The sequence below is a fragment of the Lonchura striata genome, chromosome 6 (genome assembly GCF_050655825.1).
Source record: "Lonchura striata isolate lonStrDom1 chromosome 6, ASM5065582v1, whole genome shotgun sequence".
Lineage (NCBI taxonomy): Eukaryota > Metazoa > Chordata > Aves > Passeriformes > Estrildidae > Lonchura > Lonchura striata.
The window spans coordinates 27,157,485-27,171,943 of record NC_140708.1 but is presented as its reverse complement, the minus strand read 5'-3'; the positions used below and the strand labels follow the sequence as shown (position 1 = coordinate 27,171,943).

General features: G+C 58.0%; 1 protein-coding gene across 6 annotated transcripts; it reads left to right on the top strand.

Annotated features, from left to right (window-relative positions):
- The first annotated feature begins 1,694 nt into the window (after positions 1-1,694).
- R3HCC1L (R3H domain and coiled-coil containing 1 like) lies at positions 1,695-13,914 on the top strand. Of its 6 annotated transcripts, none has more exons than XM_085582628.1 (7): positions 1,695-1,845; positions 7,484-8,970; positions 12,480-12,655; positions 12,767-12,837; positions 12,951-13,046; positions 13,205-13,345; positions 13,492-13,914. In XM_085582628.1, exons 1-7 carry the CDS (start codon positions 1,740-1,742, stop codon positions 13,545-13,547), a joined length of 2,133 nt encoding a protein of 710 aa, XP_085438754.1. In that variant the 5' UTR covers positions 1,695-1,739; the 3' UTR covers positions 13,548-13,914. The 6 variants fall into 6 exon arrangements, with proteins under 6 accessions (XP_085438754.1, XP_021392098.3, XP_021392099.3 ...); XM_021536423.3 differs by lacking the exon at positions 1,695-1,845 and adding an exon at positions 2,402-2,459; XM_021536424.3 differs by lacking the exon at positions 1,695-1,845 and adding an exon at positions 2,402-2,491.
- Positions 13,915-14,459: the final 545 nt, after the last annotated feature.

Genomic DNA, 14,459 nt, shown 5'->3' with positions numbered 1-14,459 from the left:
GCCCCATGCTGTCCCTCCCATTCCAAGGGCCAGGGCTGAAGCTGGTCGATGCTGTGCAAGCAGGAGCTGTATGCACAGCTCACTTGAGATCAGTCCCAGATCTGGGGCTGCCAACAGCTCCTTTCTCTCCCGCACTGCTCCTTTCAGCCTGTGCCTCCCCATGGCCCCAGCTGATGCAGCTGCAGATAAACAGACAAGGAGAGCCAGGCAGCAACTCCCGGCTTGCTCTGCTGTCCCCTGGGAGGCACAGACATGGCAGCTTTAGATCAAGACTCTTCAGAAGCAAGAACAATCCCAGCTATCAGCAGAGAGCCGCTGGCTGGTTTCCTGCATTCACTCTGCTGGGTACATGACATGGGCAGTGGGTTTTTGGGCTGAGGTACTGGGACCACTGATGCAGAGCCATGGGATACTGCAGCTCCCACCAGCACTGGGCTGTGTTCCTGGGGTGTGGCCGGGCTGGGGGCAGAGCAGGCAGCAACAGGTGACCCCCTGTCCCAGAACTGGGAGCAGTGGGAGCCCAGTGCCACCCTGCTCTATGCAGAACTAGAGTCAGCCTTTAGGGTATGGTATCTCCATGCCTGGGAAGACTCCCAGGACACCTCAGACCACTCTAGCCCAGGAGAAGCTGAGCCATGGTCAAGCCAAATCCTACAGTACTATTCTGGGGTAGCTCAGGAACCAGTTCAGGTGGGATGCCCAGAACCATCTGCCCTTTCCTGGGGAGCATTGGGGTGCTAGCAGTGCAATGGGTCTCTGTCCCCATGGGTGGCAATCTGGAGGCTGTCCTTTGAGGGAAGCAGGAGCACAGACACAGTGGCTGAGGCAGCAGAGGACACAAGGTAATTTTTCCAGTGGACAAAAAGAAGGGGGTCCTTCTGCAGCCCACACCTTGCAGTGTTTGGACTGTTTTACTGCTGCCATGGAAACTGCTGTGGAGCATCATTCTGTTGTACTGGCCGGGGTGACCAGGCCATGGCAGTTCCCAGACTTCCTCGTGCTCTCACACCAGAGTGGGAGAGGCTGGATGCTGCCTGCCAGTCACCAGGGCACCAAAGGAACAGACGGGAGAGAAACCAGGTAAGTGCTGGCAAGGGCTGTCTGGTGCCATTCCCAGACAAACCCAGCTCCCACGTGGCCAGGGGCTCCATGCTGCTTGGCCTCCCACAACCATAAATCATTTTCTAATTTATAACATGAATAATTGATTTTGCCTCCATAGCTGGCGATAAATCTCCTGTGCGCACATGCATAAGAAAATAATAATAATGAAAGCGATCAGGATCTGCTGCCATCGATTACCTGTGAGAGGGAACACGGTCCCCTGTGTGCCACATGAGGCTGGGATAGGAGCCGCTCCCTAGGGGATGCTGCGTGGCCCTGCCTGATGTGAGCTTTCCTCGTCCTGCGCAGGGGCACCTGTCTAAGGTGGGATGACGGTACCTACCTGCGTCTGAGCCCCTGGGGCTGTACCGGCACCCACACCGGGCAGCCAGGAAAGTCCAAGTACTTCAGAGTACCTCAGCCATCAGCGGTCCCAGCCTTGTAACTGCACTTAAGGAGGGATAAGGTGCTTGGCACAGCCCCGCTCACGGATGCGGTGCGATGCCTCAGTGGCACCTCGCCAGGGTGGCCCGTGCCGGTCCCCTGTCCCTCGGCAGCTTCACAGTCTAGGGGGAGCTGCAGAAGCCGCCCTGGCTCCCGCTGCCCGTCCCGGCACGGCAGGCAGCGTGCACGCCATGGGACACGACACTCCTCTCCCCGGGTCGCCTCTTCCCCGTACCCACACCATGCAGCCGGCCGGGGAACAGCCGGTTGGAAATCGCACCGGAGAGCTTCGGCTCGGTAGGAAGGAGGTCCTGGAGCAGGGAGTGGGCAGAGACCCGCTGCCCGTCAGCCGAACTAACCAGGGCGGCCGCACCGGCTTGCCCAAAGCCTTCGTAGGGCGGTGTCCCCGTGTCTGTCCGCCCGGTCACAGCGAGCACCACGGCTCCCGCCCGGTGTGCGACACCGAACGGACACGGGAGACCTACGGCAGCCTCAGGGGGGCCACGCTGTGTCCGCCAGCATCCCAGCCACGGAGCCCCCTTCCTGCGGCTGCCGGGGAAGGACGGCCCGCCGCGGCGCCGCGGAGCGCGGTGCGCGGCGGCGGCGGGGAGGAGCGGCGGCCGGGGCCCGGGGCGGGGAGGAGCGGCGGCCGGGCACGGTGCTCCGCGGCGGGGAGGAGCGGCGGCCGGGGCCCGGGGCGGGGAGGAGCGGCGGCCGGGGCCCGGGGCGGGGGAGGAGCGGCGGCCGGGCACCGCGCTCCGCGGCGGGGAGGAGCGGCGGCCGGGGCCCGGGGCGGGGCGGGGCCGCGCTACAGGTCCCGCACTACAGGTCCCGGCGCTCCCCACGGCGGGGCGGGCTCGGCGCGGCGGAAGCGGCGGCGTGGAGCGACGGGGGACCCGGCGCGGGCACTGGTAACGGCGGCGGCCCGGCCCGGCACGGCCCGGCACGGCCCGGCACGGCGCGGCGCTCGGTACCGGGGCACAGCGGCCCGGGGTGCGCACCCTGCCCGGTCCCGGCGCTGCCCCGCTCTCCCTCACCCTGGTGTCCCAGCCTTGGTCCTTACTCCCCGTCCCAGCCCTGGTCGTTATCCCTGTCCCAGCCCTGTCCCCCTGCCCTGCTCCCCTCGCCCTGTCCAAGCCCTGGTCCCCAGCTGAAGTCCGAGCTCCCCAGTCCGCTGGCAGGATACGCGGGCAGGGGCACACTGCAGACCCCACAGCTCTCCCCACCACAGTCACAGGGCGATGTGTCAGCCCTCGAGTGCGGGGGAGCTACACGGATTCCTGGGTGCTCGCTATGCCAGTCTGCCGGGCCTTGTAAAACGTGTCTGGTGCTCACACGTGCTGGACACTGCTTTTCATGGCTGCTTGCAGGCCCCTGGCATCCTCGTGTATCCTTCCCACCACCTGAGAGGTTCTGTGTGCTGCCTGCTCTGCGGCTGGCACAGCCCTAGAGTGGCCCATGGCACCATGCTGGTGGCCAGATACGCCTCTTGCACATTTTGGGGTGGTCATTCCAGTCATTTGCTTTCTGGTGTATGTGTATTGTAAGGTTCTGGGCCTTGCCTTTCAGGCTGCTCTTGCTCCCTGAGTAGCTACTTTGGGTTATTTTAACTTCATTTTCCCAGGCTGGGTCTTGCTTTGTTTCCTGCTTACATTTCTTGGATCCTTTCAACCGTGTCTTTCTGCATGGTGTTTGCAACAGCTCACTGCTCAGTATCATCTAATGACAATTCATTATTCAAGTAGAAGTTTGAGAGATGCTGTAAAACGAGACCCTGAAGTTCAGCTAAGTATCAAAAAACTTTGCCCAGTGATTCTTCTGAAATAACTTCTCTGGGCAAGCCAGTGTCCATCATTCATTGTACAGGTATGCAGGCTCCTTTAACTGCCAGTTTTGTTCTGCACTGGGGATAGGAACAGGGTTTATCCTGTTCTCAGCTCTGGTTGTGTTGTCCTTTCTTGCAGAGAAAATTGTGTCTTGTTTGTTCTACCCATCAGCAGGGCCCTGGTTTCTCCTTGGCAGTGTGTGTCAGCAGGTTAATAGGTTCATCTCCACACTGGCCAGGCTGGCCAGGTGACTGTGTCTGTGTGGACATGCTGTTTTTGCTTTTGCTGCAGCTGTTTTTGCAAGGCCTCTGCCTCATTGGCGTTTTTCTGTTTAAAAACAGTGATTTTTTTCCCTTTTGAGTCATCTTTATTTTTGAGACATCATTAATTTTCTCTCCCTCCTTGTTTATTAATAGATCTTTTCACTTTTGTGCTGATGCTGCCTGGTTATATTTGTAAAGTCCTTTGTATTCCCCTTTGCATTCTGGCTGTTAACTCCTTCTGCTGGTTTGTTGTCCCTTTCCTCTCCGGTGCCCCCCTGCAGCTGTGAGGGGACACTATTGACTTTCAAATCCTCTTTCTGTCTGGAATGTTCCCCTTCTCTTGTTCCAGGTATCTCCTAAGAGCATCTGTTCCAGGTGTCTCCTAAGAGTATTGCAAGTGAAAGGCACGATTGAAATCTCTCTCAGTGCCTTTGATGCTTTTGCCACCTCCTCACACAGCCAGTGTTTGCTGTGGCTGCTGGAGAGCTCTTTCTCCTGGCAGCAGGGGACAGGAGGTCTTAAAGCCTGCGGGGGCTGCAGGCAGGAGTTGGATGGAATGCAGCTCTTTGCTCCTTGAATGCTTTGCGTTGCCTTGTACCAGTGGCTGTGTTCATGCCTTTGCTCTGTCTCCACCAGGAATCTGGGTCCTTTCCTGCCCCCTTTGGCCACTGTTGAGCCAGGTGGCCTAGGCTGGAGCTCTGCTGAGAGCAGGAGAGCTGCAAGGTAGCCAAGACCTTTGACAGTCCTTGTCTGGGCTGCCAGGGGCTGGTGTTATGCAGTTGGTAAGTGTGCCATGGCACGTGCCTGGCATGGGATGAGTCCTGCAAGTGGCAGGTTCCCCAGTGGAGCGGTTTAGAATCTCCTTGTACCTGCATTTTTATAATCTTGTTATTGTAGGTTTTTTTTTCCCCTTCAAAGAGCTCAATCTGCTGCAGGCTGTAAAAAGTGACATTGTGGTGTGCAAGCTGCATGCCAAGGCTGCGTGAGGTCCCCCAAGGCTCCTGGTCCCCCAGTATTGCCATCCCTATTCACTGTCAAGGCTTTAAGGTTATCTACTCTATTGATGGGAATATGGATTGAGTGGAATTAGAAACCTCGAAGTCTAAAAATACAGCTCCCTGCCAGGAAATGCAGCAGCCTGCTGAGAGGGTGCTGTGTGGCACTGAGACTTCTCCAGGAACTGGCATGTTCCACATGAGCACCACAGCCCAGCATCCGTGCCTGTTCCCAGATTCCCTGAGCAGGACTGTGGCTGGCTTGCTCTTGTTTGTGGGGTACTTTCCTTGACAGGACGGGGAGAAATCGGGGAGAAAACACTGCCCATGTGTGCTGCAGATGTTCACTAGAGGACAGGCTGGCACCTGACTGGGCAGCTTGCTGAGACCTCACCAACACCATGAGCACAAGCTCCCCATGAGCAGGGTATTCCTGGGAACAATGTGAGAGGAGCCTGTGCCTTCAGGGAGCTCTGGCTGCCTCGTGGCTGATGATCCAGCAGCCTCCTGGCCATGCTGGGCTGTGCTGTGCTGGGCTGGTGGGCTTTATGTGGCAGACAGCTGGGCAGCACTCCCATCACCACTTTACCATGGTGCCATGGCCTTTTCCTGCTTGGTGCCAGAGTGCTGAGTTGTTTTGCTAGGCAGGTCCATAAAACATCTGGGGCAGCATAGGCCTTTTTGGGGATGCACTGCTTGTTGCTGCCTGTGTTTGTGGGGAAGGCTTGGTCCCAAACTCTGGAAGTGGTAGGGTTGTCCTGCCTAGCGTAGTGTGAATGAGACCCAAAGCCAGGGCTGTTGCTCTGCCTCCCAGAGCATGAAATTAGTCGGTGCTGACCCGTGGCTGTAGCATTGATGAAGTGTTTGATAGGCTGGGGGCAGGAGCTGTGCTGCCCTGTGGGGAAAAAACAAAGCGCTGTGGCATCCCTGCCAGTGTGGGTCATCTGCCACCTTGCCGTGCTTCTTCCCAGGATGCAGGAATCAGCTCTTCCCCAGCAGTGTGTGGCAGGCAGAGGCAAAGCTGTGCAGGGAGAGGATGCTCCCAGCACCAGCCGTCTGGTTAATGCTGCACCATCTGCTTTGGAGGGTGAGGCAAGGTGAATGGCAAGTTTTTGAGGAGCCCATAAATCCTATGTGCAAAGGCTCTTGGAGGTGACATGGGACCTGCATGGAGCAATGCTGCTTCTGGTTGCTCCCCATGCTGGGAACTGTCAGGAAGGAGAGCCTGGGGAGATCACTGACCCCCACAAGACATTCAGCAATGAGCCATGGCCGAGGACTCCTGGGCTTGGCTGGGAAAAGCCCTTCAGCAGAACATGCTTTGGTGCAGTTGGGAGCTGTCTGTGGTTGGAAGTGGTGGTGCCGGGGGGCTTCCAGTGCCCCCTCCCCTCTGGCACCCAGCTGCCACTCGGTGAGAAAATGTATAATGCCTCAGTGTTGAAAAATGACTACTCCAGTCCTTGGAAGGTTTGTAGGATATGTTCCTTTCTTGCGGTCGATAAAGATAAAGGGGATCGTTCTGCTGGCAAAATTAGTGTATCAAAGATGGGGGGGGGAAATGACAAGAGCTACAGAGACAGAAAAATGGTTGGGGCAGCCCTGGGATGGTGCTCAGCATCACCACGGCACCCGTGCCTGCCCCTCATGTTCCTGCCCACCTTTGCAGCATGAGGGGCAGGCACAGGCACCGCGGTCATGCTAGGGGTACTGCCCTGCTGGGCTCTTCCAGTGGTTTCCAGTGAGCCATGAGAGACTCGTCCATCATGCCGAGGCAACGGTCTGTCCATCCATCAGGAAGAGGGGATGATGCCGTGTGGCATGGGCAGCCCCAGCCACTTTCCAGCCAGTGGTTGGCCTCCCCTCGCCTTCCCGGCACCACTGCTGGCTGTTGGTGAGGGGCCACGGAGAGCGTTCGCGCCTCGGGCAGGGGCGGCATGGAGGGGAGCTAATGTACCGGAGGTGCCTCGGAAATGAGAGCCTTGGATGGGTTCCTGGCCCTATTGATCTGCCGGCAGTTTATGCATCCTGACATTCATAATCTCGGTCGGCGCTGATGGTCCAGATTAATGGGCCCAGGGGCTGTCCATCCGTCACTTCACATTAATTACTGAAGAGGTGTTTTTCCAGTGATTTACCTGACAGCGGCCTGTGATGAATCCCCCTAAACGGAGTGGGCAGTGATTAATCATGGAGCCCCAGCCCAGCCCCACTCTGCCTTCCCCTCAACCACAGTGCAGCCCCCCACACCATCCGTCTCCATAACCCTGTCTGATGCATATTTATAGGGGCAGGGGGCCTGGCCGCTTGTGGTGTGCCTGCTTCTGCCAAAGATGATGAAAAATAAATCTCTGTTGGGACAGGCCAGCAGGTGAGCAGGGCTGCATCATGCCATGGTCCCGCGCCAGGGTATCCCTGCGCTGGGGTTTGCTTTCTGTTGTTCTGTGGCTGCCTCAGGCTTCTCTGTGGTTTTTGATGGCTGCGTAGTGCATGGTCTCAGAGTTCTGCTTCAGCTGCAGCATCTGCTAGTCCCTTTGGCCTGCGGGTCCCAGGTAGCAGCTGCCGGAGCGGAGCAGGTGCCCCAGTGATTCTGTCAGGATTTCCCTGCTTCCCCCAAGCTGGATGTGCCCCACAAGGGCTGTGGGGTGCTCTGGGCCCCAAACCCTGTTTGCAGATACGCTGCTGTGGGGCCGTGCTGGGGCTCCACAATCCATCACTGTGCGCCAGTTGCTGAGGGAGCAGGGCTGGGTGCTGGGACCCGACTCAGGGACCTGGGAATTGAGCCCCGCTGTGCGCTCAGCTGTGGGGCTGTGGGGCTGCGGGCGGGACAGTGACGCTGTTCTCTCCTTGGCAGGCACTGGTGGCACCATGCAGCAGGAGGTGGAGGGCAGCCGGGCGCGCCGCAGGAAGCCCGACATGGCGCTCTACGTGCCCAAAGCGCGGCGGGAGAGAGAGGCACAGGCGGCAGGAGACACACGGGCTGGGCACCGCCGGGAGCCCGAGAACCACTGCCAGGAGCCTGAGAACCACCGCCGGGACCCCGAGAACCACCGCCGGGAGCCTGAGAACCACCGCCTGGGGCAGGACTCTGGCTGGGCCAGTGGCGAGGGGCAGAGGAGAAGCCCCCGTGTCAGAACACAGGCAGGCAGAGTGGCAAGGAGGGAGAACAAGGTGGATGCCGGCCCAAAGGTGCTGCGGACAGCCTCTGCCAGGCAGAGCCATAGGACGAGAGGCAGCTGCCCTAGCGCACTGGAAAGCCTGGAGGCATCACCCAGCATGTGTGAGCCGTGCCCAGATCTAGCTGTTGCTCAGCCCTGGGACAGGCAGGACAAAGCATCTCATGAAGAACCTGAAGAGCTCAGCCATGACCACAGGATAAGGACTGAGCCTGACCCTCCATCCCCACAGAATGCCCAGGCTGGAGATGTGAAGGCTACCCCCGAGCCTGAGGGTGACCCCACTAGCCCAACACCCGCTGCTAGCCCAACAATGGTTTGTCAGACAGGCCTGAGTGGCATATTGGAGCATTTGGAAGACAGCACTCTAGATCCAGCTGGGTGCCTCTCCCAAAGCCTGGGAGAGGCCGTCCTGCAGTCTGCAGGGGTGGGCAACCATGGAAGGGTGCCCCAGTTGGAGGGGGAGACAATGGGTACGAAAGCCTGGGAGGAGGAGAGAGAGGAGGAGAGGTCTCTCCTGGCAGAACAGAGCAAGGCTTGTGCCACTGGGGTGCCAGAGGAAGAGGAGACGTGTGAAGGCAGAGCTGAGCTTCCTGGGGAGAGCACCTTGTGTGCAACAGGAGCCAGCTGTGAACCTGTGTTCCTGAGGGGCAGCACGGGCGATGTTCCAGTGCTCCCAGGGGACAGCACTCCACAGCAGGGCATGGGCAGCCCGTCCCAGCTCCCGCCTGTCATGGAGGAGAGCGCTGCTGGTGCTGGGGATCCCAGTGGGGAGGGTGACCTGGTGCCTGCTGTAGTGGAAGCAGGCAGCACTTCTGCCTGCACAGATAGCAGTGCTGGAGCTGAGAGCAGCCCGTGGGAGGGAGCACCTCTGGAAAGCTGTGAGCCCCTGGTGCCCCTAGAGCAGCTGTGCCACGGCATGGAGGGGATCTCACCTGCGTCCTGGGCCAAGGAGCTGGCAAGGCCAGATGAGGATGTGGGCTCACTGCAGAGGCAGCTGGAGGCTGAGAAAGAAGAGGGAGGTCTCCACAGCAGCTCCCCTAAGGAAGGACAGACCAGTGCCGGTGCTGAAACCCTGAGCCAGACCAGCCCAGGTGCTGAGGAGAGCTGGGATGTGCTGTTCAATGATGATGGGGACTGCCTGGACCCACGCCTGCTGGAGGAGGTACTTCTGCAAGCCAGTGTTTGTGGGCATTGGCAGGGATGTGGGGGATGTCTGTTCCTGTGTTCTCTGAGGTGGGTACATGGGGTGGGTGGGCTGCACCCAGGGCATGGTCAGCCTAGCTGGCTGTGCTGTCTGCACTTAGAGCCAGCCTTCCCCTGTGCTGCTGAAACATCTGGGATCTCCATCTTCCCCATCTGTCCCACCCCATCCTGCGTTGCTGTGGAACACTAGGGTGATCATCCCTCTGTAGCACATAAAGTGTGCCCAGTAAAACCTGCTGAGGTGATTTAAACTGCAGCTGCACCCTCATGAAACCAGGGCAGGTGATAAAGAAATGGGCTGAGGTGTATGGGATCCCGCTGAAACAGCAACGGATGTTTCCTTGAAACTATGGCTTCTTAATCAGCTGTGGCTCATTGCCATTCCCTCCTGCACACATGCTGCTGAATTTACTACAGTTGGCTGCTTAGTGCCAGGACCCACACGGTTTTGCTGCCATCCACGAGGAAAGCTTGGCTCCTGCAGCAAGGCTGGATATCCCTTATTGCATTTTAAATCAGTAGCATCAAACTGGTAATTTTCTAAATGACGTTAATGTACCTGAGGAAACAAACAATGTTAATATTGTTACATCCAGAGTCTGCCTACCCCTGGCTTGGAAGCAGGGTGTGAAGTGATGGGTGGTACCTTGATAACAGCATCTGTGAAGGGATCAGATTAACTCAAGAGTACTCTTACTGAGGGGCACAGATCCCACCTTGTCTGCAAGGCTTTACTTGGGCTGATGAGTCCTCTTGGAGCCTGGCATGGTGCTGAGATGGTGGGACACAAAGGGCTCACATTTGGGGAGATGTAGAAGGGCGTTGGGTATTCCCATCCTTGCGTGGCTGTGCTCCCCTGAGCCACTGTCCCTCACCCTCCAGACTGGAGATTGTGGTGAGTGCTGGTGTGAGGAGGACAGCACTGCTGCTCTGAGGCAGCTGGTGCAGGTGGCATTGGCTTTCTGTGGGCTGATGCCATGGGCATGGCTCGCCCTTGGGGGAGGACGGTCAGGGAGGATCCCTGTTACGGTGTGGCCATAGGATGCTGTGGGCAGGGTTGTGTTGTGCAGTACAGGTTCTCACTCCAAGGAGTACCTGTATTGGCTCCCCTACGCACGAGCTCTGAGACAAGTTTGAGCTTTCCAGGGAGCTTCCCAAAATGGGTGAAAAAGAACCTGAAATAGGGATTTATCAAAAGTTGCCATCTTTTTTCCCTTGCAGATTCCTTCATGGCCCCTCCTGAGCCCTCTGAACTCCCAGCAGGTGGATGTAGCTGCCTGGGGAGGGCGCAGGCTCTTGTGAAGATGGAGCTGTTGTTAATTAACATAAAGAACGGGAAAATTAGTAATGTTTTCCTCAAAACCGAATCCTTATGCAATGCAGATAGCTGGCAGAGAGCAAGATTTATGATGTTCTGTGTGGAGGAGAGATTTCTGATAGCGGATGGCTCTTTAATCTAGCAGGAAAAAAACACCGTAGTGAGCACCATTGGCTGGAAGCTGAAACCAGACAAATTCAGAGTAGAAATCAGTTTGAACACAGAGTAATTAAGCACTGTGACCATTTCTGTGCAGGCTCTGTGGGCTCTCCATCAGGCAGTATGGCATGGCAGGGGCTGTGATGCGTGTGTGCGTGCCCAGGGCTGTGGTGTAAGCCAGCAGCCACAGATCCCTCTGACAGGCGTGTGTCTTCAGAGAGCAGCGAGATGTGATGGACAGGCGTCATTTTCCCTGTCATCTGCCTGTCCATCGATCAGCGAACCCTCCCCAGGGTGCCTGCCGTGGCTGGGGACCTCACCACGGCTCGCACTCCCTGCCCTGCCCCATGGCTGGAGCTGTGGCTCGCTGTGTGCTGGGCTGGCAGGGCTGCAGGACCTGTTGAGCCGTGCCTGCCGCCAGACGGCTCCTGTCCTTCCTGCCCCGCCACACTTGGTGATTTGTGAAGGTCAAGGGCTGCTCTGGCACTCTGTGCTCCTGCTCTCTAATCATCTTCCCAGTGCCTGGCACTACCTGAGTGCTCTGCTCCCTCAAGCAGCACTACAGGGCTTAATCCTGCCTGGGAATGGCTCCCTGGCTTCCCCCGAGCAGGTGCTTGGTGCCTGATGAGCGTGCTGCCCTGTGCAGGGGTGATGGCAGGGCAGGAGGCTCTGCTGGCAGTGCTGGCTTGTCCCGTGAGCTCCATAACTCAGCTCTACCCTCCACCAGCATCCAACCTCTATGGCAGCACCCCCTCACCTGCCATGAATTCATCTTCCCCGTAAAATTGTCGGAATGAGCACTTTTTATCGACTGAGCTGGCTGGGATTTATGGACTCTAACCTTGTAGTGGTGGTGTGCTCTGCTATGATCGCTTAGGGGATCGGGGTGGGAACCTGCCTGAGTTATGTACCCATTTCTTGTCATCAGGCCAGCCTCACCCTCCAGGGGGAACAGGGAGCTGTCAGTGGCTTTGGACTGCACCTGGCCTGGTGTCTCAGCTGAAGCAGGACAGTGAATCCCCTTGGCCACTGGCACGGCGTGGTTTGCAAAGCACGGATTCAGCAAGCGATGCAGGGCAGCCCTGGGCAGAGCATGGTGCAGGGTGACCAGCTGGCACTGGCAATGCCGTGGGACAGAGGGAAATAGGGGCTGGCTGCACCCTTGTGTTGTGGCAGCAGGAGGCTGCTGCCTTGTGTTTTGAAATAAAGGCTGAAAAATGCTCAAGGTAGAAAAGCTCTACAGCCATCATCTTTTAGGGCTGGAGAAAGTGCTCCGCTGTGAGGTATTAAAGGTGCACAATCCATTTTATCAATAAGAAGGTTGAGAAGGGTCTTGATTAACATTAGTAAGTGCTGTGATGGGGAGGAGACATGGGATTGGAGGTTCTTTAATACAGCGGAGAGGCAGAACAAGAACTGCTGGCTGGAAAGTGAAATCAGGCAAATTCAAATAAGAAATAAACCATACATTTCTAGGTGCACAGGTGATTAACCAGCAGAACTTGCTCCTCAGTGGAGCAGTGTCTTTTTCATTTTGGCCTCTGGGGTGCTGATAGGCTGCTCTGGTGCATGTGCTGCATCCATGGTGTGCTGAGCCTGGTGCTTCCATGTGGCAGAGAGACATCAATCTTTCCTTCTGGCATTACTATCCTGCTCCTTGTTCTTCCCCTAAGGTATTTCAGGTCATCACATCACTGTGGAAGGAGGGGTTTGCTTGGAGATGCATGTGCTGTTTCACTCTTGCCATTCCTGCCATGTCCCTGACCTGGCCACAGAGTGTGGCAACTGAAGGGATGCTGGTAATGGGAAAAACAAGTGCATAGTGTGAAAACCGTGGTTGATAACTCCTAATTCTCAATGCCATTAATCCATCTGCAGTGCTGGGGTGCAGGGGCCTGGACAACTTTCTGGTGAGCACTTGATGGTTTGGGAACTGCTGTGAGGCTGGTGGGCGTGGGTTGCTCACTTCTGTGCCTCTCCTACTACTGCAGCTCTCAGGGGGTGAGAAGCACCAGGAGATCCAGCAGTCACCCCGCTTCAACTACTATGGGGCTGAACCTGCTGCTCCAGACATCAGCGATGATGAGCTGCCCCACGTCATCGAGATCTACGACTTCCCCTCGGATTTCCGCACCGAGGATCTGATGCGTGTCTTCTGCAGCTATCAGTGAGTCTGCCAGCACGCTGGCCCTGGTGCTGGGGTTCCCTGCCTGGGCTCTGTTCCAGATGGCTGCCCATCAGGTATCCCTGCCTCGCTGACCTTCCCTCTCTTTGGCAGGAAAAAAGGCTTTGATATTAAATGGGTGGATGATACGCACGCCCTGGGCATCTTCTCCAGCCCCATAACAGGTACTGCTCCTGGTTCAGCTGGGGATGGGCAGAGAGGAGGCATCACCCTCCCACAGCCAGATCCTGGGCACGGGGCTGACCCTGCACGTGGACGTGCTGCTCTCTCCCTGCAGCACGCGATGCCCTCAGCACCAAGCACCTGATGGTGAAGACACGCCCTCTGTCCCAGGGCACCCGCGCCTCTAAAGCCAAAGCCAGGGCATATGCTGGTGAGTGCTGCTGCCCTGTGCCAGCTTGTGCCATCGTGCTTGTGCTGCAGCATCATCCTGATTACTGGGGAGGGATGGGGCAGCCAGCATGGCACCACAGCTGTGCCGGTCACCCTGTCCCTCCCAGAGTGCCCCACTTATGTCCCCCCTCTTCTCAGAGTACCTGCAGCCAGCCAAGGAGCGCCCTGAAACGTCAGCTGTCCTGGCCAGGCGGCTGGTGATCGGTGCCCTGGGGGTGCGGAGCAGGCAGACACCAGCCCAGCGAGATGCCGAGCGGAGGAAGCTGCAAGAAGCTCAAGGTGAGTTTTGGGTGCCTGGAGGGCCTTCCTCATGCATGCTGTCTCACAGGGTGCTGGGTGAGAGGGGCCTGCAGCAGGGTGGACTCCAGCCACTTCCACAGGGAGGTGGGGTGGTAGGTGTGGCATTGACCCTCTTGTCTCTGCAGAGAGGAAGCGCCTGGAGAACAAGCAGCGGGAGGATGCCTGGGAGGGCCGGGACTGAGCCGGGAGGCTGCACTTTCAGCCCATGTCCCTCTCTGCAGGCAGGCAGAGCACTCTGTGTCTCAGAACTGGGACAGATTCTGCACTGCATCCGGAAGCACTGGGCTGCTTCACCGAAAGGGCTGAGCAGCACGTGGGCTGGTTGGTGCTGTGAGGATGCTGTTGCTGTCAGGCAGCACTGCCCACCCTGCCCAGGGCAGAACCCCCAGGGCTGCCAGTCACAGCAGGAGCAACAGCAGGATGCAGGGAGCTCAGCAGAGAGCATGGGGGGCTGTGTGGGGTGGCCCTGGCCACCTGGAAGGGCCTTGTGAGTGAGAGTTTCTGTCCTTTATTTTGCTAATAAATGCCATTTATTTTGTTTGCCTGGGTGGTGGCTCCTCGTTCCCTTCATACCGGGGGAGGGTGTGCATGCCTGGGGCAGCTGCGCATGATCCAGAGCCGCTGTGGGGATGTCCACCCCTCCCAGGTGCTGGGTGTCCCCAGAGGGTGTGGGGGATGTGCAGGCAGGAGGGATCGGGCAGGACGGCAGGCAGGAATGTGCTGGCAGGAACCCTGTTTACTTCCGCGGAGCAGCTGCAGCCCTGAACAGCGGGGCCCTTGTCAGAGCATGGGCAGGGCCATGTTCCCGGCCTCACATGGGGCTCTGATGTGGCCATGCTGCCAGCCATGGCAGGCTGGGGGCTTCCTGCCCTGCCCCGGGGTGGAGGCTGGTACCTGGGACCTGCCTTTGGCTCTGCTTTGCATCATCTCTCAGCACCTGACAAACAGCCCTGTGTGCCCCAGCACTCCCACCCTATAGCTCTGCAGACTGAGCTTTTGGGGCCTTTCACAGGAGGTGAGGATGGGGATGATGCTTTTCTGCCACCACTACCAGCAGTTTGCATGCTTTTGGTCGCTGAAGAGCTCATGTGGC

What these genes read in the sequence shown, in the direction of transcription:
- R3HCC1L (XM_085582629.1), top strand. Translation starts at nt 7,252, where the DNA reads ATGTGCCCCACAAGGGCTGTGGGGTGCTCTGGGCCCCAAACCCTGTTT. An exon ending in CGTGTCTTCTGCAGCTATCA is followed by an intron (nt 12,656 to 12,766) that starts GTGAGTCTGCCA and finishes TCTCTTTGGCAG; the next exon opens with GAAAAAAGGCTTTGATATTA. An exon ending in CTTCTCCAGCCCCATAACAG is followed by an intron (nt 12,838 to 12,950) that starts GTACTGCTCCTG and finishes CTCTCCCTGCAG; the next exon opens with CACGCGATGCCCTCAGCACC.